At 39.6% G+C, this 16,706-nt stretch overlaps 1 protein-coding gene across 1 annotated transcript; it reads right to left on the reverse strand.

The window, feature by feature from the left end:
- Positions 1-758: 758 nt before the first annotated feature.
- Positions 759-16,211, reverse strand: LOC111977477 (inward rectifier potassium channel 16-like). The gene is made up of 2 exons (XM_024006912.2): positions 16,111-16,211; positions 759-2,579 (listed from the first exon to the last, which is right to left on the reverse strand). The coding sequence occupies exon 2, from the start codon at positions 2,567-2,569 to the stop codon at positions 1,331-1,333; it is 1,239 nt and encodes a 412-aa protein (XP_023862680.1). The 5' UTR covers positions 2,570-2,579; positions 16,111-16,211; the 3' UTR covers positions 759-1,330.
- Between the last annotated feature and the right edge of the window lie 495 nt (positions 16,212-16,706).

A 16,706-nucleotide genomic window follows, 5' to 3' on the forward strand; every position in this document is an offset into this window, starting at 1 on the left:
ACCGGGTGTATTGATACACCATCCAAAGTGTAATTAATAACTTCACCATGCTCAAAGGGGTTTCAATGTCTGTTTTGTATTTTTACCCATCTACCAATAGATGCCCTTATTTGCGAGGCATTTGAAAAAATTTAAAAATAATAATGTGCAAATATTGTACAATAAGGTATGCAAAGCTCTTAGAGACTTACCCAGAAAGACTCACAGCTGTAATCACAGCCAAAGGTGATTCTTGCATATATTTACTCAGGAGTGTGAATACTTATGTACATTTTATATTTTTGTATTTCATTTTAAATAAAGTTGCAATCATTTCTAAATACATGCTTTCACTTTGTCATTATGGGGTATTGTGTGTAGATGGGTGAGCAAAAAATATTTAATCAATTTTGTATTCCGGCTGTAACAAAATGTGAAATAAGTCAAGGGGTACTTCTGAAGGCGCTGTACATATTTTACAAAGCACTCACAAAATAAAACAGCATTTTATCTCACAACTCAAAACATATTCTGAGAATAAATGAATCTCTATATTTTATTTATTTTTTAATTTTTAATTTATCCGTTATTTTACCAGGTAAGTTGACTGAGAACTCGTTCTCATTTACAGCAACGACCTGGGGAATAGTTACAGGGGAGAGGAGGGGGATGAATGAGCCAATTGTAAACTGGGGATTATTAGGTGACCGTGATGTTTGAGGGCCAGATTGGGAATTAGCCAGGACACCGGGTTAACACCCCTTCTTACATAAGTGCCATGGGATCTTTAATGACTCAGAGAGTCAGGACACCCGTTTAACGTCCCATCCGAAAGACGGCACCCTACACAGAGCAGTGTCCCCAATCACTGCCCTGGGGTATTGGGATCTTTGTTAGACCAGAGGAAAGAGTGCCTCCTACTGGCCCTCCAACACCACTTATAGTTCATTCTGTTGTAGATGACAGTATTAAGTTACCATAACCTCTCCATAAAAATCATGATATCTTATTTTTATTCATTTTCTGTATCTCTTTGATTTCAGCAGCCTATCTATCATATTAAGGAGCAGACATTGTATAATTGTTTGTATTATATTGTGACTCCACCATAGATACTAAGTTTGACAAAAAAACGTAGCAAGCAAAATGACGCATATTCCACTTTGTGGTGTCGTGCTGTGTGTGTGTGTGTGTGTGCGGATTGGGGGGGTTACTTCCTGCAAGAAATTACACTAAGAACATGGCCTGCTCTTACTGTTGCCTGTGAAGAAATGATCAAATTGTCCATGAGTTCATATGTTTCTGAATGGCCATTGATCATTGTGTTGGCATCATCATATCAGTAGAACATCTATGTCAGAACGGGGCTCCTTCTAAGACACAAATGTCCGTGATCCTCGCAAACTGCGGCAATAGTGGCAACCGTGGCTACATGTTCCTCTGGTTCTGGGGTGCCATTCACCAGTTCTACAGTCAGAGTCGGGGGTTTGCGATTAATGCATGGGCGCTTGGGGCGTGGCGAGAGGCGTGGGTAATGCCCAAGCTTCATTTGCTCGTACTCCTCTGCACTGACCTCCGGAACCAGGACCTTAGCAGTGTGGTGGAACATGGAGTAGTCTACCTTGTAGTACCTCCGGTTTACATTCAGCATCTCTTGGAACAGATGTCCCCAGTGGATCTCGTCGGGCGTGTAGGAGGTGCGGGTCTGGTGCAGGATGCCCGTCGAGTCGTCTGTGTAGGTGAAGGACACCACCAACTCAAAGTCATCTTTCCGAAGCTCCTCTAGGCTCATGCGGTAGAGTGGACTACTTGGCTCAATAACGTGGAAGATGGTGGTTGGTATCGCTAAAATTAAATCACTCTGTTTGATTTCCAGGTCCTTGTAGTTGACGTCTTCCCTGCCCGTGGCGTGCATGTTGGGGCGGAAGATTTGGGCGCGAGCCTTCCCCTCCACCATGTGGTGCCGGCGGAAGTCCCCAATCCTCCAAGACAGGCACAACTGCCCATTTTGCAAGTTAATGACGGCGCAGTTGCTGAAGCCCACCGTCTGCGCCCGTTTCCGTGCCGATGCCATCTTCGCCACAGCGATACCGATGACAAATGTGTCAATAAAACAGCTGATGACGTCCTGCACAGTCACAACGATGATCGCCACCATGCAGTTCTCCGACATCCCTCTAAAACCATAACCAATCGTGGTCTGGGTCTCCAGTGAGAAGAGGAAAGCCCCGGTGAAGTCCCTCACCTCGTACACACAGGGGGCGTTAGTAGGGTCCTTCGTGTCGCCGTTAGCCATGGCAATCACCCAATAGATGATGCCGAAGAAGAGCCAGGAGAAGATGTAGGAGAGGGCGAAGATGAGGAACATGACGCGCCATCTGATCTCCACCAGCGTAGTGAAGATGTCGGTGACGTACATGAGCCACTCCTCAGGAACATGGCGGAACAGGACATTGCACTTGCCATCTTTGCGGACGTAGCGGCACTTCTTGTGCTTGTAGTCGATCTCGGCCTTCACAGCGGACAGGGTGGTGGTGTAGGCGTTGACGGAGGGATCAGAGGGACTGACCTCGGTGTACTCTTTGTTCATCCTGTAAGATCTGGGAAGAAGAGAGACAAGAAAATCATGTTTTATGATTGTATTATCTACTGTATAACACTGAAAATGTTACTGTTATGAATCGTAGTCTCTAGATCCGGTGGCCAAACCGAGATTTGGTTCTGGGTTACAAAATTATAAATTAAGAATTAAACAAATAATTTACAAAATATCTGAACAACTATATTTACTAGAGTATGGTGGCATTTGAAGGACAACAGTTTTACAACAGCACACTCCATCCAGATACACTCACATGGTTTGTTGGTGGGTCATGGTAATTTTGAGTGTGTGGATTTGAGTTGGGTGTTTGTGTGTTAGGGAGGAGAACACTTATGGGGAGAGGTTGTGCAATTCCATCATTAMGATGGAACGTTTCTGCAATTGGAATCAACTTGATGGTGATTTGGGAGACTTCTCTCTGAGGTTCATTGGCAAAACATTTTTTAGACGGAAAGCAGTTGAGTTGAAATGTAGTTGCTCTCTCTCTGACCCCAATTTGGTAATGATTTCAAAGAGACATTGTCTATCAAGCAGTAACAGTTTTTATTTTATGAAAGTTTTGGAAGCAAAAAAGAGTGATGGTCCGCACTCAAAAAGGAGTAGCGGTAAAGCTTATTTAATTTTTCGATTTTTCGATATACTTACTTTCAATGATAGCTGTAAAAGCATCAAGTCTATTGTCATCACTGGCTTATACTATCATCAGACACCTCGTTAAATTCTGACTTTCAGAATCCACACTTATTTAACTATGAACGAAAAATAAATCTATCAAACATGTTGGTGAAATCTGATGTACAGTATGTCATGAATAACGATGAGTGAGAAAGTTACAGACACACAAATATCATACCTCCAAGACATGCTAACCTCTCACCATTACAATAGCAGGAGAGTTTTGCATTTATTTGGGGGGGTATGATATTTGTGCGTCTGTAACTTTCTCACTCATCATTATTCACGATTCATTCAGGACTATCATTAATCATGGTAGCATCCACATTACGTAGAAGTGTTTAGAAACATATTCTATACTTATTTACAATAGAAATGACTCCAAAATGACACAATACATTATTTACCATTAATTTCTATTGGGTACAAAATAATCTGAAACAGAACCAAAACAAACAGCAAATGCATCTAACAAGTTTGTAGAGTCACAAGCTTGATGTAGTCATTGAGCGCTAGGAATATGGGACCAAATACAGAACTTTTGACTACTTTAATACACATATGTATACGTGAATTTGTCCCAATACTGCACTTTCGGTCCCCTAAAATGGAGGGACTACGTACAAAAGTGCTGCAATTTCTAAACGGTTAATCCGATATGGATGAAAATTTGCTCAAATTAAAGATGACAGTCTGCACTTTAACCTTATAGTCATCAAATCATTTCAATCCAAAGTGCTGGAGTACAGAGCCAAAACATCAACAAAATMATCACTGTCCCAATACTTTTGGAGCTCACTGTATATCCCTCTTTGCCGCACATGACCAAACAACTGGGAAGTAGTCCAGATGCGACAAAACTAGGGCCTGTATGACCTGTCTATCCTGATTAGAAGCACCTGCTGCTAACCAGTTCCCCATAAATGCTGTTTTGAATGACAAAAAACATGTACATACACACTGAAGAAGGCTGCAAAGCTGAAATGTCTGTGTACACTAGCTCTGATGCAGTGAAATGAATTTTAAAAATGAAAAAGGAAGTAAGCATTATGCTATGTATTTTTCATTGCAGACTCATCACACTTTTTTGCTTATTTGAAATTACGAGGGGGGCTCCTAACATGTGGAATTGTTTTAAGCTGGTCATACCAAGGATCATTTAGATATTGTATTTCGAATTTTAGGACCCCTTTAGGTATCAAAAACATATATAAAGAAAATATTTGATGAAACATAGAATTTTGCCTTACTGTTATTAGCCCATAGAAACATATTGAATAACAGATTCATACATGGAAAAACAGATAGTCAAAAAATACATCAAAAGGAAGTTTGTTTTAAAGTATCTGAGAGATATAAGACAGATCTTACATCTACACCACTGTAGCTCGGCCTCCTTCCAGCGCAGATGTGGAAGGCCATCGGTGGATTGAGACGCAGCTCATGCAAAATGACTTTTTTTGTATAATGCTAATTTGATTTTCTCGTGGGCACGGACAACGACTCTAGTTAACCTTTTATAAAACAAGTAAATGGTTTAAAATCTTCAAAATAAGCGGATTTTTAAAAATTGTTCACACATTTAAAGTCAAATTTGATGTAAAAAAAAACATATGTTTTTGTATGTTTTTTTACGTTTCTAACAGTTATTTTGATCAAATTATTTTCATGAGCATGTCTGTTATTTATTCAAAGTGTTGTTTTTCTGTGATACTTAGAGGCTGAGATATTGGTGATTGAGCTAATCTGACATACCGGTACGACCAAAGATGGCTTCCAATATGGGTGATATGGGCACCGGTGCCATCAGACTTGTAGCTCTAACTTTAGAATGCTATGGGCTATCAGCTCAGTTCCAATTGAATCTCAAAGATGAGACTCTCACCAGATACATTGATTTAAGGCAAAATATGTATTTCAATTCCTTATTACTTTTTTTGTTATAGTGACTGCAATGCCCCCCAGGGGCCAAATCTGGGGTGGCTACATCTTTTCAGTCTACTTGCATTTACCTCTGTGCCAACTCTGTTGCTTTTATCACGAAATGCACAATTGAGTATTTTTGCTTAGTCGCCGCACTAGTGTACAAAAGTTAGATTCATTTTCATTCCTCCAAATGACACAGAAATCATTGTCAATTGTGGGGGGTTTTGTCTGTTACTACAGCTTGACAAAGTCCTAACATTTCAGAAGGGTTCAACAAAAATATAAGCGCAACATGAAACAATTTCAACGATTTTACTGAGTTACAGTTCATATCAATAAATGAATTAGGCCCTAATCTATGGATTTCACATGACTGGGAATACAGATATGCATTTGTTGGTCACAGATACCATAAAAAAAAGGCGTGGATCTGAAAACTAGTCAGTATCTGGTGTAACCACTATTATTCTCATGCACACTTGACACWTATCCTTCGCATAGAGTTGATCAGGCTGTTGATTGTGGCCGGTGGAATGTAGTCCCACTCCCCTTCAGTGGCTGTTCGAAGTTGCTGGATATTTGCTGGAACTGGGGCACACTGTCGTACACGTCGATATAGAGCATCCCAAACATGGTCAATGGGTGACATGTCTGGTGAGTTTGCAGGTCATGGAAGAACTGGGACATTTTCAGATTCCAGGAATTGTGTACAGATCCTTGCAACATAGGGATGTGCATTATCATGCTGAAACATGAGTTGATGGCGGCAGATGAATGAAAGGACAATGGTCCCTTAGGATCTCGTCACAGAATCTCTGTGCATTCAAATTGCCATTGAAAAAATGCAATTGTGTTCATTGTCCGTAGCTTATGCCTGCCTATACCATAACCACAGCGCCACCATGGGGCACTCTGTTCACAACGTTGACATCAGGTAATGCCATACACGCTGTTTGCCATCTGCCCTGTACAGTTGAAACCGGGATTCATCCGTGAAGAGCACACGTCTCCAATCTGCCAATGGCCATTGACGGTGAGCATATCCCCACTGAAATCGGTTACGACGCCAAACTGCAGTCAGGTCATTACCCTGGTGAGGATGACGAGTTTGTGGAGAAATTCTTTGTTTGTGCAAACCCACAATTTCATCAGTTGTCCAGATGGCTGGTCTCAGACGATCCCTGAGGTCAAGAAGCCGGATGTGGAAGCCTGGGCTGGTGCGGTTACACATGGTCTTGTCATGCACTGACCATAGAGAGCCCTTGTTTTTCTATGGTGTTGTAGGTCAGGGCGTGACTAGGGGGTATTCTAGTTTATATTTTCTCTGTTGGTGTTTTGTATGATTCCCAATTAGAGGCAGCTGATAATCATTGTCTCTAATTGGGGATCATGTTTAAGTAGCTATTTTTCCCACCTGTGTTTGTGGGATATTGTTTTGTGTTTGTGCATGTGCACCACGTAGTCACATTTAGTTGTTCGTTTATTGATTGATTGTTTTTTCTTTAACTTCTTGAGAATACAGGGGGTGCTATTTTCCCATTAGCATAATTTGCTCTACAGATTAAACTGCCTCTTATCCAATTATTGCTCTTACTATATGCATATAAATAATACCATTGGAAAGAAAACAATCTCTAGTTTCTAAAACCGTTTCAATTTTGTCTCTGAGTGATACAGAAGTCATTTGACAGCACTTTCCCTGACCAAGAAGAAAAAAGCAAGATGTGTTATGCCAGCTTCAACGCTCTGCCTATATATGGTCGTGCCCCCTATGACCCGAAACACACCTCATTGGCCTTCCTCTGGGTGACAAGAGGACGTCAGAGGAKAAATATCTTGTTTATCTGGGACTGACGTGAAATGAGAGCTAATTCTTTGGCGTGACCGACAACTTCCGGTTCTCTATATCGTGCGACTTGGAGCTGCGATTGTCTTCTGTTGTACGGCCATTATTATCTCCGTCTCGAAGTTTGTTTGATACATGTGACCAGATCATCGTAATGTATGTTTTTTCAATATAGTTTAATCAGATTATTTGAATTTTTTCGGGAGTTTTGTGGTGTTCCGTTGTCTGATTTTATTTACGTTTGAGAGATCCGTGCCACTCGACCAGTACCTGTGCTAAATGGAGTGGGAAAGGAACAATTCTGAACGGAACCAACGACTCATCTTGACAAAGGACACTTTGATCAACATTCTGATGAAAGATCAGCCATAGTAAGACCCAATTTACGATGTTATATCATATCTGTTGTGCATGTGAACTGGCCGTGGGCGCCTAGCCGAATCTGCCTGGTATAGCTATGCTAATTTAGCGCTACATTTTGTTTTCGTTATAAAACATTTAATAAATCTGAAATATTGTTTGGATTCACCAGATGTTGGGCTTTCAATATCTGTACGCTGTGTATTTTTCWGAAATGTTTTAAGATTAGTAATTCGTTATATGACGTTGGTCTCTGTAATTGTTCTGGCTGGGTCAGCACTATTTCAGATTGCAGCTGCAATGTAGAACTGTGATTTATACCTGAAAAATGCACATTTTTCCCCCAAAAAACTATGCTATACCATAAATATGTTATCAGACTGTCATCTTATGAAGTTGTTTCTTGGTTAGTGGCTATATATATTTTTATTTAGTCGAATTAGTGATAGCTACTGATGCAGGAAAAACTGTTGGGAGTAAAAAAATCGTGTCCTTTGCTAACGTGGTTAGCTAATAGATTTACATATTGTGTCTTCCCTGTAAAACATTTTAAAAATCTGAAATGGTGGCTTTATTCACAAGACCTGTATCTTTCATCTGGTGTCTTGGACTTGTGATTTAATGATATTTAGATGCTACAAGTTACTTGTGACGCTATGCTAGCTATGCTACTCAGTGGGGGGGTGGTGGGGGGTGCTCCCGGATCAGGGTTGGTGACTCGTGAGAAGTTTTAAGTTTCACTTTGCAATAAATATGTGGAACTCAACATCCGCTGCGCCTTGGTCCCGTTCTTACGACAGCCATGTGCACCTGTGTAATGATCATGCCGTTTAATCAGCTTCTTGGTATGCCGCAACTGTCAGGTGGATGGATTATCTTGGCAAAGTAGAAATGCTCACTAACAGGGATGTAAAAAAATGTGTGCACAATATTTTTTTATTTTTTCATGCATCTTTTATTTCAGCTCATGAAACACGGGACCAACATTTTACATGTTCAGTGTACATGCGTTAGTGATTAGTGCATTAGTGATCGAGAGAAGAAAGCTAAGGATGCTTTTTTGTTGAAAGTGAAAACTTTGAGACAAGGCAAATTGACAAGGGGAAAGAGAGAGAGGAAGGGAGTGGCAGACACTTTGCCTACTTTTTTCCACAGCTGGTTGTTCATAATTTCATGGAAGCGGTTTTGTTTTTTCTTATTTGTTCTCCTTCATATTTTGTCTTTTCTCCCATGGTGCACTTTGCTGCTCTCAAGATGCTATTTTAAAATGTTAATCTGGGAATGTTTACCATCTATGGTTCCCTTTTTTCCTGCCTCCATGCACTGTGTCAATACCGTTTATCATAATGAGGCAGTTGCCTAGAGATGCAAAAACCCATGGCAACAGACCCTGTTGGCCCCATTCATTTTCTGTGGTGTTTTCAGCTACTTGGAAGTATCATGTGGCATGATTATGTAGAGGTGTATTTTTCCCTACTGCAGTTTGTTTCTATTGCCCTGCCACTCACAGGGCTTCCTGTAAACGTATATATTTTGTCTTACCAAGGTTATCTAAGGAGAAACACGTAACAATTACAGTAACTAGGGTGGTTTAAATTTTGTGACATGTTGATTGTTTGTAGAACCAGCAAAAATACACATTTTGAGTCAGGTGCCAGTGGTTGGATAGTATTACTTTCAGATTACTAATTCAACGGTAATTCGATTTTGCAGTGTACTTGGACAAATAATTCTGTACTCATCTTAAACCTGTAACTCGAAATGCATGATGGATGAGGTTGTGCATGGCCCACTGTTGAAGTGACTTTTATTTGGGTGSAGTCAAAAGTGTTGTTGTCTACAAGCCAGTAAAGGAAGCGCCACAGGACTGAATTGGTCTAGGTTAGACTGAGGCTGAGGAGAAGAATTCATGTGGAAACTGGAACGATCACGGGCAGAAGAAGGCTCCATCACAGCCAAACCACTGAGCGCATCCTCTTTACTCACACACACACACCACAGAAAGCATTCTCTCTTTTTCCGTCCGAGCGCAATCACTCCTCTTCTCCGCCTATCTGAGTCAACCAGACTTTATGGTCTCAAACTCTGCTTCCTCCTGGCAAAAGATGTAGCTTCCTCCTGGCTAAAAATGTAGCCCCCATTGCCAGAATATAAGGTTATACAGAAAAAAGGTTCTACTAAATTTCTATAACCCGTTCTTCTCCAAAATGTAAATATCTTTAAATGAAAGTAGGAAACAAAACATTATGATTTTGGAAACCGCAATGTTATAATTCTTACAATAATATATTATTGAATGGAAACTCCTACTGTATGTCTGTGCATCATCTTCACATTACCACAACTGTCTCCTTTTGAAAGTTAATCCTCCTTCTGTTAAACTGTTATACGGTATAATAATGCTCATTTTAATCACATTTCACTGGTCATAAAACTCTTAATCACAGCAGTATATTCTATGTATTTTGCCTAAAGCAACACATATTTACACTGACTATGGTCAAGATGTTCAAATAGAAAACAAAACACACAAATCGAAATGGACTTAACACAACATACTGTGTAGTAAATGAGGTTGAAAGTGCTTTATGACGAAAATGTTTTTTTACTGCTACAAACTCACTATTAAGACAGTTGTGAGCTGTGTACACACAGAAAACCAGAGGCTCTTAGCCCCAGCTACGCTATGTTGTGACCAGCCCTAATTATATCAACCTACATTACCCATTAGTCGTCTTAAATGGCACCCTATTCCCTATATAGTGCACTACTTTTGATCAGAGCCCTTTGCCATTGTTCAAATGGGCCCTGGTCAAAGGTAGTGCACTATACAGGAAATAGGATGCAATTTAGGATGCAACCCCTCAGTCAGGTTCAATATCGCTTAATTAAGGCCCACGCCTCCCAGGACAATATGGCGAACAAGGAAAGAAGTTCACAACAGCCCCCTTCAAATATGTTAACAGGCACCAAGTCCCTGGTAATGTTTTGTTCAGCTCCCGGCTTTGAACCTTACAATTATCCTTATTAAACTTAATGCATTTTATCTTGTCTCATGTGGGTGTTTATCTCATAAAAGCATCAAAGATCCGACGTGCCCCTGAGTGTTGTTCCCTCCCAATGTTGATAGTTTCATACAAATATATTTCAATGAGTAAAATCTGTTTATTCATCTAAATCTATTAAAACAAGTGTAGTACTGCATTTGAAAACATGTTTAGTGATGAAGCTTGTCACGTTCCTGACCTTATTTCCTTTATTTTGTCTTTGTTTAGTATGGTCAGGACGTGAGCTGGGTGGGCATTCTATGTTATGTGTTTCTATGTTGGGTTCTTTTCAATTAGCCTGATATGGTTCTCAATCAGGGGCAGGTGTTTTACGTTTCCTCTGATTGAGAACCATATTAAGGTAGGCTGTTCACACTGTTTGTTTGTGGGTGATTGTTCATGTGTTAGTGTTTATGCGACACGGGACTGTTTCGMTTGTGAGTTTGTTCCTGTTCGTGCGTTCTTCGTTGTCTGTAAGTTCTCATGTTCAGGTCTGTTTACGTCGTTTATTGTTTTGTAGTTGGTTAAGAGTTTTTTCGTGCTCGTCTTTCTTTAAATAAATCATTATGTCTTCATACCTCGCTGCATATTGGTCCAATCCTTGCTCCTCAGACGAGGAGGAGAACGAACGTTACAAAGCTAGGAATATAGGAAGGAATCTACAGCACACTGGTGAAAAATAGGCAATAAAACATGAGTAGCCTATGCACCAGAATAAAGGTCTTCATTTCAGTTTAATTGAATAAAGTTACACTGTGGTCAGATTAAGTTTCACACTTTCTCTTTGATTTCTATTCAGTTTGCACTGTTCTCTATGAAGCGTCATAATAGGGTATTTCCACAGAGGCCGAGTAGATTACCATCCATATACAATGCCTGATATTTATATCAAGTAGGTTTATTTTTCTGTTCATGTTAATTAGATTATATTATAATATCAGAGATCACATACAGTAAGTCTATATATATAACATAATAATAATAATATTATAGAATAATATGTAATGCATTTACAGCTGAAGTAACCCAGTTGTCCTTGTGGACATAGGCACCACTCACAACATAACGGTAGTTGCTTTAGGCCACAGGTATAGGGAGACACACACACAGAGAGAGAGAGAGAGAGAGAGAGAGCATTGTGTCTCACGGTTATCCATAGAAGACACAGGAAGGCATTGTTCTCCACACCACCCATAAGGAGAAAAAATACTTAAAAAATATATATATATATATTTTATGTAGGATACGTGAAATATTTAAAGGTCATGAACAGTCAAAATCATGTGTTTCATGAAATGGGATGATATTTGGGTGAAACCAGATCAAAGTATTTTGACGGAAGTATGAAAAATGACTTGCTTCTACATTGATAAAGTTTGATCATAAAGTTACTGGTCCCCTCCCCCATGTCAAAAACTTGGATTCAGGAGTCGGGATTATTAACGGGATAGAATGACATCACCCTAATGCTCCCATTTTAATACACCAACGGTAAAATGATATTCTCTTACTTCACTTACTGCCTTGTAACCAACATTGCAAAGGCGTGATTCAGAGGGGCGTGGTTTATATAGCTAGAGAGCTATTCTACTGATGCGAAGGTTTTACTGTAGGGTGTCAGAAAATATAATTAAAAGTGTAACCTATTCATCTACAGTGTGTGAAGATGCTTATATGTTTCCCCTTTCATCTGTGTCTGGTGTTAGCTAGTTACTGGCTAGCTAGGTCTTCAGCCAGCATGGAACAAAAGGGCGGTGGGTGGGGGGGGTTCAAAACTCTGATGCAGTTGTCATGTCAACACATCTGTCAGTGCTGCTGTGAAATGCATCACAAGAGACATGCCAAACAGGAGATGTATATGAAAAAAAATTGACATCATTCATGCAATTTCAGTGTTTGAGTTGTATTGTGTGTCATCAAATTTGCTTGAGATGATTTTACTGCAACACTGCTCACTGCTTCCAAGTTGCTTGACGAAGGTGTTTCAAAGAACTGTCAGTCAAGGTGAGTTCCTGAATATAAGTTCCCCGCCCACTTAGCCTGTGTTTTCAAACTTCCTGGGAGTTAACCATGAGAGAATTTGGAACATTTAGATCCAAAACAAATATGTGTGATATTTCAGTGACTGAAAAGGCTTTTTTACATGAGAATCCGAATTACTGTTCGGGACTTAAAATTGGCCAAATAACTTATTTAAAAACATTTAAAAATTATGTATATCATAATATATGTTATATGCATCAGAATTAATTGTTATTTTATTTCAAAATACAGTAAATTCTGAAATGCATTAAAGAATGTACTTTAGAATATATTTTCACATGCATATATCAATTTGACAAGAGCATTGCAACCAATGGGTAGAACTTAACCTGTACTGGGTCATTCCTCAAAATTAGTGCCTTTTGAATCCCTTTGATATGTTAAGTAGAAATTATGCACCAATACTGAATTTTAAAAGCCTGTTATATGAAATCCCCTTTAGTACAGACCACAGGGAGAATTCAATAAATCAGATTTTCAATATGAATGAAGACTTGCTAAAGTGCCAAAATTCAGCATTTTCAAATGTCCCTCCATTCACCCTTTGTGACTTCTAGGAAAATGTTAACCCACTAACCCCCTAAAATACTCTAAGTTTTTACAATAATTGTAAAGACCAAGAAATTTTGTTGCTTTTAGATGACCAAGAACACAATGATCACTCTGACAGAACTACAGAGTTCTTTGGCTGAGATGGGAGAACCTGCCAGAAGTACAACAGTCTCTAAAGCACTTCACCAATCTGGGATATATGGGGGAGTGGCCAGACAGAAGCCACTTCTGAGAAAAAGGCACATGACAGCACGCCTGGAGTTTTACGAAAAGGCACGTGAAAGACTGAGAACATAAGGTAAAATATTCTGTGGTCTGATGAGACAAACATTTTACTATTTGGCCTGAATTCAAAACACCATGTCAGAACAAGAATGTGAAAGTTCTTGAGTGGGCCAGCCAAAGCAAAGATTTGAATCACATTGAAAATCCGTGGAAAGTATTTTGGGGGGTTAGTGGTTTAACGTTATCTTAGAAGTCACAGAGGGTGAACAGAGGGACATTTCAAAATGCTGAATTTTGGCACTTTAGCAAGTATTTATCCATATTGAACATCTGATTCATTGAATTCTCCCTGTGGTCTATATTGAAGGGCACTTCATTTCATATAGCAGGCTTTTAAAATTCAATATTGCTGTTCACCGCCGCTCCCCATCTAACTTAATAGAACTTGAGAAAATCTGCAAGTAAAATTGGGCGAAAGTCCCTAAATCCGCATGGGCAAAGCTGATACAGACATACACAAGACAACTCAAAGCTGTAATCGCCGCCAAATGAGCTTCTACAAAGTATTGACTCAAGGTTGTCAATACTTATGTAAATGAGATATTTCATTTTCAATAAATTAGCAAAAATGTCAAAAAACATGTTTTCACATTATGGGGTATTGTGAGGGTGAATTAAAAATATATATATATTTCGAACTCAGGCTGTAACATAAAATGTGGAAGTCAAGGGGTATGAATACTTTCTGAAGGTGCTGTATGCATCTCTGGAAGACATTTTAAGGCATTAGATGCAAATGTTAGATTTTTAATATTTTTATGTGATGTTAAATATATTGAAACCATTTTTATTCTTATTTTGTGCACCTATTTACTCCATTCATCTCTGATTGTCCTTGCTGTGCACAGTGCACACACATCGCTTGCTTGTGTGCAGTAATATTCCGCAAAGCTGGTGCACTTCCAGAATGCATGTTTGTGCTGAAAACCTTTGCCTTACTGCACCCAATGCCTGCACAATTCACCTGCAATTCAGCCTCTAGCCTGTTGCTGGAACTTATGCCTTCTGTGTACAAAACAGCACAGCTGACTCGACACCTACATAAAGTACACACAGCCAAAGCAAAGCAGGCTATGCCCTACAGTAAACTTTCCTCTAACACAGATCCTAAGCGAGCAGAACAGGGAATCATAGCATAAAGCTTAGCTCAAGCCTCATCTCAGGTCTGTTTGTGGTTTCCTGCCAACTCCTACGGTCATTGTCACACCAATGGCAAGGTTTGGGGACCAGGCTAGTTTAGCCACTGTTCCACAATGGCACACAGCTGCGTGTCACCGATTCAGGAACAACTGGACTAGAGGGATAAAACAAGGGAAAACACTTTGGCCAACAAACAGGGTTTATTTCCTGTACCGCTCAGGGCCCTTGCTTACAACTCCATTACATGCTCACTTAATATTCAACTAATAACATTCTGCCACCCCATCCAGGGTTCACTGGCACAGAACGGTGTACTTCACGCAGGTGGCCCCAGCCCCCTGTTCTGCCCTGGGCCCTCTGTCACCCCTTTTAACCTTCAGTTCCTCTGAGGCCAGGCAATCTAGAGCATTCTAGAACATCATATTACTAGGCGTGCAAGACCCGTATTCATAAAGCGTGAAGTCTTTCCTGTGGTTTAGTGACAAACAAACAAATGGCAATTACTGTCATTCACCCAGAGAGGTATTAACATAAATATTTGTTTACACCTTTCTAGACATTCAGACAAAGTACTTACTGTACCTTGATGTAATAATTCTGTTTACTTCTCTTCTGTCTGTCTTGTTTCTTTTGACATCTCAGAAATGCAACAACATGTAGGTGCTGATATTCTGATACTTACTATAGATTTTTCTTTAACCTTGAATAAAAGATCAAAGGAAGATGTTTGATCAAAAAACTTTACCTATCACCCTTGACAACTACCCTTTTTGTAAAACCAGTCATGCATGGTAGGTCTGTAATTAAATAGCTTGGATTACAACATGTTCTCTCTCAGGTTTTCCTTTGTTGTTGTTGTCAGCAGATCTTAGTTGTCAGATCCTAGTTGTCAGTTTACACTTTAGCCTTACTTAGTTGTTGTGTCTCAACACTTAAATCTGAAAACAAAACATTGACACCCAACAAACACCAGCACTAATCTGTGTATAGATTTGCCTTCTTGGTGAAAAAGTAGTAAAGCACAGATACATGACACCAATATTTAATTGACACTATTATATGAAATGAAGTGCTCTTTAATATAGACCACATGAACAATTCAATACATCGGATTTTCAATATGAATAAAGACATGTTAAAGTGCAAAAAATGCAGCATTTTGACATGTCCCTCCGTGCACGCTCTGTGACTTCTAGGAAGATTTGAACTCACTAACCCCCCAAAATAGGGCGGCAGGTAGCCTAGCTGTTAGATCATTTGTCACTGGTTCAAATACCCAAGCCGACAAGGTGAAAAAGCTGTCAATGTGCCAACATTTCAACCCTGTTACCCATAGATAGACAGGCCAGAAATGTTTAAATAATTAAATGTTTTGGGAATCTTGCATTAAATTGCCCCTCCCTGTTGCACACAACAAGCTTCCATTCCCCATGTCACAAGGGGATTCATGGCTGATTTAAGAAGTCGAATTAGGAACCACTTTGGCCACACTGTAGACTAGATGTCATAGCCATGCATTTCTGGAATATTATATTAGCAAAGATGCAAATGTATCTCAAGTATTTATTTATGTGACGTTAAATATATTTACATGTATTTTTTRCCGTATGGGACTAAAACGAGAAAGAGAGAGAGAATGCATGGTTGTTTCATACCTGTTACAAAAGTAGTTGATGAATCAGTGTCCGGAGTCCGTCTACCTGTGAGTGAGACTGCTACCAGAGCAGAGACTGGCACAGGTGCAACAACGTCCGTGCCTGCAAGAATGAATCAACCCACCTGTAGCTGCACAAAGTAAAGAATAACACCTCCCCTAAGGTGTGTGCGCGTGTGTGTGTCAAGGTTATTATAGTCAACTAAAAACAAATCATTTTAAAAACGATTTAGTAAACTGAAATAAAATAACAAATCTGTTTGAAAAACTAAAAATATACTGAAACTATTATGTTTGACTACAAAACTAACTAAAATAAAATAAAAAACAGCATGAATTATTACATTTTTTGGGAGGGGCAAAAATCTGATGGGGTTTTCAAACTTTTTTTATTCTAATGGGGTATTCAAGCTTCTGAATATGGCGGGTCACAGTGACTTCATAATTTAAAGGTAGACTCAGTGAGATGACTTTGCCATGAGCAGAACAGAAGATATTGGGCGTGTTTGAGTGCTAAGGCTAAAGCAGCCGACTGGAGACAAAAGTCAAAGAATGCGGATGAAAAGCGTGCCCAAAGTAAACTGCCTGTTACTCAGG

This window comes from Salvelinus sp. IW2-2015, linkage group LG18, assembly GCF_002910315.2.
Source record: "Salvelinus sp. IW2-2015 linkage group LG18, ASM291031v2, whole genome shotgun sequence".
Taxonomy (NCBI): Eukaryota; Metazoa; Chordata; class Actinopteri; order Salmoniformes; family Salmonidae; genus Salvelinus; species Salvelinus sp. IW2-2015.